The sequence below is a fragment of the Gavialis gangeticus genome, unplaced genomic scaffold (genome assembly GCF_001723915.1).
Source record: "Gavialis gangeticus isolate Ggan-Ray unplaced genomic scaffold, GavGan_comp1, whole genome shotgun sequence".
Classification (NCBI taxonomy): Eukaryota; Metazoa; Chordata; order Crocodylia; family Gavialidae; genus Gavialis; species Gavialis gangeticus.
Genome location: NW_017728992.1, coordinates 190417893 through 190428264, shown reverse-complemented (window position 1 = coordinate 190428264; position 10372 = coordinate 190417893). Strand labels below are relative to the sequence as shown.

The following is a 10372-nucleotide window of genomic DNA, read 5'->3' as shown; positions in this document are numbered from 1 at the left end:
TGGTTTTGCTTTAAACTTCAGTTCTGAGCTACGAAATTGTGGACTATTTGTAATTTTGAGGTATTTAGTGTGTTTCACCTTCTGTGAATCCAGCAATATTTAGGCACTAATTTCAAAAGCACTGAAAGCTTCTATAGAATATGACAAACTTGTACATTGAAAGCATCGCAGGTTTTATTAATATGGAGCTCTCATTTGGAACTTCATATTTTTAATATTTATACTTTATAGAAAAAAAATCTGAATTTGTCTGTAAAATACAGGTATTGGTTGAAAAATTACCAACCAGCCAAAAACAAGCAGAACTCAATCTACCAGGAGAAATTAAAACTCTTCCTTCCTCCTTGGGGGCCTATTCCAAAGACAGTACGTTGGAGTAGAAGTTATGCTGAATCTTCAGTATAACATGGTTGTACTTTTTTGCTTTTAAGGAAGATTTATAACTGTACGGCATTCTTAAATTCTTATCATAACACAGATGTTGTAATGAGAGTTTAAGGCATTTGGACAAAAGGCTGTCTGTCTAGAAAATGTTAAGCAAAGGCAGGATAATTATTTTTATACCACTCAGAAACTTAAATAGGATTGAGATACTGTTGTACAGGGTGTTGTACACCTTACTCTGAATAAATATATGTGGAATATTTTGGAGTAGGCAGGATTTGCTGAAGTGGAGATCATGCTTTATTTATAATAGTACAAAACAGAATTGTGGTGTCAATTTGATTTACATCATGAGTTCCTTGAGGCAGGGGGTGCTATGCTGTGTATGTTGCTGTTTTCAAGAAGGGGAAGAAGGAGGATCCAAGTAATTACAGGCCAAGTCAGTCTCACTTCCATCCTTGGAAAGGTCTTTGAAAAGGTTATGAAGGATCATATCTGTGGGAGTCCAGCAGGAAAAATAATGCAGCAAGGAAATGGGCATGGATTCGTACCAGGTAGATCATGCCTGACCAATCTGGCTTCGTTTTATGACAGCGTCACAAAATGCTTAGACACAGGAGGTAGAGGTGGATGTCGTTTTCTTGGACTTTAGCAAGGCCTTTGATATGGTATCTCAGCCCATTCTCGTAAATGAGTTAAGAAGCTGTGATTATAGATGCTTACATGGTCTGGTGGGTGGCAAATTGGCTTAGCGGTTGCACCCAGAGAGTGGTAGTAAATGGGTCGGCATTGACGTGGAAGGATGTGGGTACTGGGGTCCTGCAGGGTTCAGTCCTTGGACCCGTACTCTTCAATATCTTCATCAGTGACATGGATGTGGGTGTGAAGTGTACTCTGTCAGAGTGTGTGTATGGTACTAAATTGTGGGGTGAAGTGCACACTCTGGAGGGTAGGGAACGATTGCAGGCAGACCTGGACAGGCTGGAAAAGTGGGCAGTACACACTAGGATGCAGAACAACAAGGACAAGTGCAGAGTGCTGCACCTAGGATGCAAAAATATCCAGCACACCTACTGGTTGGGAAGTGACCCTCTCAGCAGCGCAGAAGCAGAAAGGGATCTTGGAGTCATAGTGGACTCCAAGACGAACATGAGTCGTCAGTGTGACGAAATCATCAGCAAAGCTAACCACACTTTCATGCATCAGCAGATGCATGACAAATAGATCCAAGGAGGTGATGCTTCCCCTCTGTGCAGCATTGGTCAGACCACAGCTGGAGTACTGCATCCAGTTTTGGGTGCCATACTTCAAGAAGGATGTTGATAAACTCGAGAGGGTCTAGAGGGGGGTCACTTGTACGCTTAGGGTCTTACCCTAGGTGGAGTGACTGAGGGACCTGGACCTCTTCAGCCTCTGTGAGAGAAGGCTGAGAGGTGATCTTGTGGCCGCCTATAAATTCGTTAGGGGGATGCAGCAAGGGATCAGAGATGCTCTGTTCACCAGGGTGCCTCTTGGGGTAACAAGGAACAGTGGTCACAAACTGACAGAGAGCAAATTTAGACTAAATATCAGGAAAAACATCTTCACTGTAAGGGTGGCCGAAATTTGGAATGGGTTTCCAAGGGAGGTGGTGCTCTCCCCTACCCTGGGGGTCTTTGAAGAGAAGGCTGGATAGGCATCAGGCTGGGGTCATCTGACCCAGTACTCTTTCCTGCCCATGGCAGGGGGTCGGACTCGATCTGTTGAGGTCCCTTCCTACTCTAGCATCTGTGAATCAATAGCCCTGATTTAAATAATGCAAACGCATCCCTATCAGCAGTGAATGCATTTCGTCTAGTTTTCTAATTAGCCTTTGCTATGAAGATCTTTTGTTCTACAATGCATTTCCAAATTAAACTTGCCTTTCAAGCATACCTAGAATTTTCTTTGAAGTTTTTGTTTCTTTTTCAGCCCTTTGGCTCAGTTTTAGAACTCTGAAAATTTCACTGAAAATGTTTTCATCATTAATATTGATATGAGCCCCTATAAATGTTCAGGTAATGGCATGATATGATCTGATGCATGAGCCACACAACCGCACCCGCTACCATGGCACACATTCACGGCAGGAGGCATGATTGTGGGATCCAGTATCAGATCCTATCACTCCTTGTTGGTGCAGAGGGAGCCATGGATAATCATTCCAGAGTTACCTTGCATTGGCAGGATGCAAGCTCCCTTGGCTGCAAGTCCTACAGCTGACCGGGCTCCCAGATGGTGCCCTGTATGCTACTGTGGCTGAGTCCCATCAGCTGTGGTGCTTCCGGCTGCAGCAGAGTATGGTGCACCCCCACAGCTCAGAGCTCTGTCACTTTGTACTTTGCACATGTGGCCAGTTTAAATACATGTAACATGTATATCACACATGTTATGAGACGAGCCAGTGACTGCTGGACTGATCATCACTTAGTGAGATCAGTCATGTCCGTTGGTTGCACTGAAACATCGAAAACAATCCAAATCAGTCCAAATCAGTACATCAAATGCTTTCAAATCGCTAGATACTGCAAAGCCCTCCAAACATATCTCAGCAAGAAACTTGCCAATTTTAGCTTTGAAAATGCTGACACTTGTGTTGAAAAAGATTGGCAAGCTCTGAAGGAGACCATCCATGAAGCTCGCACAGAATCAGTTGGCTTTATCACCCAATGCCTTTGGGAGTGGTTGGCGAGAACAGTGCTGAGATCAAAGCTCATCTTGATTGGAAGACTAAAGCTTTCTGTGACTGACAAAACCATCCCGCGTTCAGTCAGAAGCAGGGAACTTTTCAGTAAATTAAAGCTGAAGCCCAGACGGAGATTCAAAAAATCAAAAACAAATGGTGGGAAGAGAAGGCAAAAAACGCAACAGTTTGCTGACAATGGTGACATGCAGAGCATCTTCAGTGCAGTCAAGGGTGTGTATGGACCAAGCTCTTGTGGGCTTATCCTGCTTGGATCTGAAGATGGCAGTACATTCTTCAAAGACAATGAGTCCATCAAAAACCATTGGAAGAAGCACTGTCAATTCTCAGTTCAGGAACTTTTGGTAGTGACTGATGAAATTTGTCAAATCCATCCTGCAGCACCCAGTAAGGGAAGCACTTGCCAGTCCACCAACTTTTGAAGAGGCCTGCCAGGTGATATGACAGGTGAAGAACAACAAAGCTTCTGGCCCTGATTGCATACCAGCTGAGGTATTCAAAGTAGGTGGGGAAACTATGACCAGTAAGCTCCACGCACTGTTTCTCAAAATCTGGAACACTGAGGAAATTCCTGCTGACCTAAGAAATGCCAGTATTGTCACCATTTTTAAAATGGGAGATTGACTGTGGAAACTATTGAGGTACTATCTTCCTCTCCATTGCTGGGAAGATCTTCATTTGAATTTTGCTGAACTGACTATTCCTTCTTGCTGAGGAAATCCTCCCTGAGTCTCAGTGTGGTTTCAGACCATCAAGAGGCACAATGGACATGATTTTTGAGGCCCAGCAGATCCAGGAAAAATGCTGAGAATAACACTAGGATCTGTATATGGCATTTATTGATTTGGCCAAAGCCTTCAACTCTGTTAACCATGAGGTTCTGTGGAAGATCTTCTCGAAGTTGGGCTGCCAGGGAAATTTATCACCATCCTAAAGCTCCTTCATCCTATGCACTGGCTCCACTACAAAGCCCTTTGGTATTTGAACTGGCATCAAGCAGGGCTTGCATGATTGCACCAGTTTTGTTTTCCATCTTTCTTGTGGTCATCAAAATACTCATCCGTGACTGTCTGCTACATGGTATCAGCACTGAGTACAGGATGGATGGGAACCTTTTCAATCTCTCCCACCTCTGCGGCAAAACCAAAGTTACTTTTGCCTCAACTGTGGAACTGGAGGCAGCCGTTGATTGTGTTGTCATTGCAGATATGGTAGAGGACCTACAAGTGGCCCTTACCTGCTTCTCTCAAGCATACCAGTGCCTGGGACTGACCCTTAATATTGGAAAAACAAAGGCCAGTCAACTGCCCCAGCAAAGATCCTCATTGAGAGACAGGAACTGGAAGATACTGAACACTTTACATACCTCAGCAGCAGTCTCTCAAAGGTCAGCATCGATGAGGAGACCCAGCGTAGGATCCAATGTGCCAGTTCTGCCTTCAGAAGACTGAATCATCAGGATGGTTCAACTATCACAACACCAGGACTTGAACAAAGCTCCTGCTATATGACTGTGGTAATCCCAACTCTTCTCTATGGCTGTAAAGCTTGGGTGACCAACAGGGACCACCTGAAAAGCCGGGAACACTGCCACCACCGGTGCTACCTCTGAAAGATCCTTGGCATAAAGTGGGAGGATTATCACATAAATTCCAGTGTCCTTACTGATGCTAACACCACCAGTATTTAATAAACATCAGCTGTGGTGGACAGAGCACTGTGCACGCATGCCCGATGTACATTTACCAGAACAACTGCTATCCTCCCAATTCAGCTAAGGCCAAAGGAAATACTTCAAGAGCACCCTCAAGGTGAACTTTTAAGAAGTGTGGCATTAACACCACAAATTGGGAAAAATTAGCCTAGGAAAGGGCTACATGGTGATGCCTTATGAGAGAAGGTACATCGTACTTTTGAGGAAAACATTCTCACCCTGGAGGCAGAAAAATGATAGAAATGGAAGGAAAGGAAACAAGACCAAGAAATCTGTGGTCTGATCCTCCCTTTAACCACTAGCTGTGGCATTTGCCAGAGTCTGTGGCTCTAGGATTGGTAGTCTTATCCATCAGCGGGCTCATTTGCAACTCTTTACTTGACCTGAGGGAGTGATCATCCTCGACCATGAGGGATTGCTGCTGCTGACAACGAGAGGGGGCCTGTTTCTCAGAATTTTTCTTTTTGGTGCTTAAATTCCAATCTGGCCTGGTATCTGTTCTGAGTAGTTGTCCTCATAGTTGAAGACGAAGACATTTTTTAAATGGAAATTTGGTAGGAAATATGGGGAGTGGTTTAAGATCTATTGAGAAGTAGTCCAAATTTGACATGCATCTTAAAGGAATCTGAAGGGGGACAGCTGCCATATAACTTGTGAATAAAAGTACAGTGGCTATGTACAGACATTAAGGCCATGTTACTGCTCTCCCTGGAGAAACCATGAGTGTCCATATGTTCAGTTTTTTTTCTCCTAGGACAAAAATGGCCACTCCAGAAGAAAAATTAACCTGGGATAAACCAGGGTTAAATCAGTCTTAGGAGAGTATCTCTTGGGTGAGAGAGAATAGCCATAGCACAGTACTCCAGCACTGTCTTCCAGACCTTTCCCCCCTGGTCCCTTCCTTGCTCAAGTAAGAGTGCTGGTTTCTGGACTCTGCTGCTTTAGCCAAGCAAAACATGTCCTTTTAACAGTCCCGCATTGTCCTGCTGGGAGTTGCAGACTGACTCTAATTTGGGTTAGCCAGTCAGGACCATGTGCACTGCTGTCATCTGTCTCCATGCAGACTGAGGGAGCTTACAGAGCACACAGAGCCCTCCCAGGATCAGCACTGCAAGCTCTCTACTCCTCTGGGGCTCAGTATTTGAACATCTGTTCAGGCTTCTTTAAGTACATTTTTATACCAGAAAAACAAACCTCGGAGAATTCTCCCAGATTATTTGAATGTGTGTCTGCAGCCAGTTCAGGTTAATTTTTAATGAACAAATGCAAGAATTTGATTCAATCTATTGTTTTGATGGAAGTTAAATGAAAAGAGAAAGTAGGATAAGATTTGAATAGCTTTGCAACACATTTAAGTTCTTGAATATCTAGCCTCAATTGAAATGCTAATAAATGTTGTACCATTGGGTACACAATGGGGTCTGAATTGGATATTAATCCACAAACATGGTTAAATTATTTCTTTTGCTTCTTGGCTTTGTGCATCTTTCAACTGTAGCTATTTTGTATTGCAAAAATTGAGTCGCTTTACAAAATTATATGTAAAAATTCAAATCCACTTGCATTGTAAAAAGGCAAAGTATTTTTTGACCTTTTGTTATTGACCTAACATTGGAGTTATTGATCTGAAGTTGTTCCCACTTCCTTTTGTGCTTCAGAATAATGTGGTTAAACAATTCTATTCTGTATTTATTCTCCATCATGAATAATGCAGTACAATCAAACATACAGTCAAGTGCATAGTGACTATGCATATGAAAGAATGGATCTAGGCTGCCTTGCATAGTTTCAGGTATGGGACAAAAAGTTGTTATACTACAGATCAGATTGACTTTTTCTCTTTTCTCAGATTAATTTTTTTCACTCCCACTAGATTCTGAGTGGGTTCAGCAGATTGTGATTAAAAAGAACAGGACCACAAATTTAATTACAAACTTTGACCTATCTGGATCTTCAAATTAATTTACTTGGTGGAGGGTTGCATGCTTAAATATAGGAATCATAAGAATATTTTGGAGTAATAGAAATCTAAAGAATTTCCTCATTTAAATAATGGCACTAAGCTACTTGCATGTGTTTGTAGGATCAGATCCTAAAGTTTTTTTGCTCTGTTGAACCTTATCTCGCTGCAATCAATTTTGTTTTGAGTAATATTGTGATTGTTTCAGGTTGACAGTATTTCTGAAAATGGTGTGCTTGTTATCTTAACAATTGACAGCAATATTTAACTGAATGAGAGAAAAAATACTTTTCTTGGGATTGTACTTGTTTAGCTTGTGCTTGTGACAGTGTTTTCTATAGTCATTTTTACTGTTTTCACTGTATAATCTGTTTTTATGGGTGGGGGGATATTTTTACACTACAGCCATATAAATTAACAGGGTATTTAGGTAACTGAAGTACCTGAATTCCAAAGCAAAAATTTAAAAAATAATGGAAAGCAGATGGTGTCCCTTTATGAAGTTGTAATCATCATATAGCTGTCCTGTAGCTTTATCATGGTCCCTCTACTCTGCCTTCAGACTCAAAGGTCACTTAGTTTGAACCTCCCCAGAAACTTGAACTCGGGGCATCTGTAGTTCTTTCAGCCCTTGAAATTATTCCTTAAATACTTAATAACACGGTTCTGTTTACTCTTGTTTACTAATATTCAGTAAGCAGAACTGATAGTTTTATTATCTTTTATTACAGGCATTGGATCAAGACAGAACTGCACTACAGAAAGTGAAAAAATCTGTAAAAGCAATATATAATTCTGGGCAAGGTAAGAGTTTTGGTTTATGATATTACTAAAACATCTAAAAGTTCTTTAATATTGAGAAAATGTCCTTTGTCTTTTACTATATGTTTTAAAAAACAACCTAGGGGCCTGCCCATTCAGCAATAAGAATTTAGCAGGAAAGTATCTTTCCAAAATGTTGTTCCTTGCTTGTTGATTCCCTGAGAAGAGACGTGTACTTCAGGGGTACTGCTTGACTGTTTTCAGAGCTCCTCATGGAATTGATTTTGGCTGCTTGGGCGGGACAAATTTTCCTCTTTGGCTATAACATTTCACAACAGCTTCATTCCATTACAGGGAAAAAACTGTTGACCAGAAGACATGTCAGCAGGGAGCTGAACTCTAGATTTAGACTGTGGAAAGCAGTACCAGTTGAAATAATGAGCATTAGCCTCATTATGTTTTGAGCAAGTGCCACCAGAGGTACTTAGACACTTTGGGTACCAGTATAAGAAACTGGGAACTGGTTGGCAAATAGATCATGCAGTGTTACTGACATTCTGGTTTGCCGTTTAAGTTCACTATGCATGTTAGAATCTCTGTTCATTAGTTTGATTTTGAAATACTTTCTTAGTGAGTTTTTGGTAACATTAAACAGAAGTCAGATGTCTATTGTTGACCACGTTTCACAAATATGAATTGGTGAGTGTTGAAAGGACACTTTAAATAGCTTTCTGCTTCTGCTTGTTCCGTGCAAGTTGGTGGGAATTTTGTCAGTGATATCTGTGAGAACAGAGTTTGGGCCTTGGTCATTTTCTATCTGATCCTGTGGGACTACACTGTTTTTAAAAATTAATTTCAGGGAAGCCTAATTTGGATCTGTTTCTCATTCATGCTCAGTTTAGCAGCTATTTCCCTGTCAGAGCACGGTCTTGGTGCTATTTATTCAAAAAAGAGAGGAAAAAAGTAATTTATAGTATATGTTAGGTACTTATGTGGTAGTAATTTACCAGTCCTACTTCAGTATTGCAACATATGCATCGTCCCCTCACTTGCTTCCCTAGCCTTTGAGTCGATCTGGAACAGTCAAGCAGTTAACCATGGCAGACAGAATGAAATTAAGTATCTTTCATGCTTTCATAATGTTACTGAAAACTACATTTTTGAAGATGGGCAGACCTTCCGGAGCAGCACCTGTCATTCTAAAAATGCTTTCTGAATTTCAGAACTGTCAAAATCCAAACTGTAAAATCTCTACTGCCAGCTTTGAAATGTTTGATTCAGACCACAATGTCCAGTTGTTAGTAGCCGTAAGCTTTGAAATTAAAGCTGGTTTCGAAATCTAGAAGTGTGGCATGTCATGTGAGCTGTTTTAGTGAATCAATATGTGGTCTAAAATTAAATTGAATGAGGCATTTTAAATAATAGCTTTATAGTTAAAAATGTAAATGCATTGTGTAGCCAAGTTGAATACAAAGCTTGTATGCCATTGCACACTCTGGAAATTGTGCAATTTTTAAAAATAAATTCAGATACCTGAAAAAGGTGAAGGACATGTTGGAACAAGCCAAGTCATTCTTTAAAGCTCTTTGATTTAAGCTTATGGATGACTGTTCAATGTAGGGTAAGAAATGTGTGATTTAAAAAGATTCATAAAATTTTAGTTTAAGGAACAAGGAAATATAACTAAAGCCCAGAGTGAAACCTAGTAGTGATCAGTGTTAAAAAATAAAAATAAAAAAAACTTGATGAAGAATCTGTACAAAATTTGGCACGTTAAACATTAAATATTTCAGGAGAAACAAATGTGGTATATTTTTTTTATCCTTAAAAAATTAAACATAATACTTTAGCTCCCTCTTCAGAATATTGTGCAGGTATGGTCATGTGTTACTAAAATTAAAGGAAAACAACACAGTGCAATTCATACTGTCATAAGAAAACACTTGTATGACTTGGTCGATACAGAGGCAAAAATGAAAGGGGTGACCAGCTCGCATGTGGTTAAAGGTGAAACCCTCCAAAGAAAATATAGAAAATAAAGTGTCTAGAGACTGAATGTAGACACAAACTGATTTGAGCTGCTTAAAATCTGTAAGAACCATTTCCATGTGATTTTTATCTTTGTACATCTAACTGACCTGTTTGGAAAGGAACCAGTTGTTCAGCAGTGAAACAAAACCTCATTGAACTGTGGAGAAATTCTGCAAGCAGTTTTAAAAGCAGCAATAAAATCTTGTCATATATTAGTTCAAGGACCTAGATGACATTTTCATGTTGCGAAGAGGAGCCACTAGCTGCATATTGTGTGCCGGAAGACAGAACTTACTTACTAGGATTGTTATTTATGAGACAGTTGATTTATGTTGTTGACCTTTTAACTCTCATCCATAGTAAACCCTCTTGAAACCTTGGAGCTGGTGAGGATGGTGGAGCGTAGCTGCACAGGAACAGTAGTGCTGTAATGAGATGGTGTCAAGATGTTTAAAACTTATTTTGCAAAAAATAATAGTTTCCTCTTGCTGTGTTTTGCTTTTGGTGGTCTACAAATTGTCATTTAAAAGAAATTGTCTCATGATTCTGGCAAGTTCTGAATAAGAAAAGCGCAAAAGATTGCGTTTGTCACAGATTCTCTTTGTGATCGGCAGAAAAAATATTGTCTTGTTAGTAAAAGAATGGGTCAGTTTTAATATCATGTAAATATACCTGAGAATTTTTTATACTTGCTGTCCAGCTCGTTGGTTTTTCTAGTATAGTTAGATTGTATTTGTAAGTTGGAAATAGTTTCATAGTTTCTAGGGTCGGAAGGGACCTGAGTAGATCATCTAGTCCG

General features: G+C 40.3%; 1 protein-coding gene across 3 annotated transcripts in view; it reads left to right on the top strand.

Annotated features, from left to right (window-relative positions):
• The window catches only part of ASAP1 (ArfGAP with SH3 domain, ankyrin repeat and PH domain 1), a 368280-nt gene that overhangs the window by 171448 nt on the left and 186460 nt on the right, over positions 1-10372 (top strand). For all 3 annotated transcript variants that reach the window (XM_019528166.1, XM_019528167.1, XM_019528168.1), the window contains exon 4: positions 7512-7584. In XM_019528166.1, the coding sequence (XP_019383711.1) occupies positions 7512-7584 (73 nt within the window). The remainder of the gene's footprint in view (positions 1-7511; positions 7585-10372) is intronic.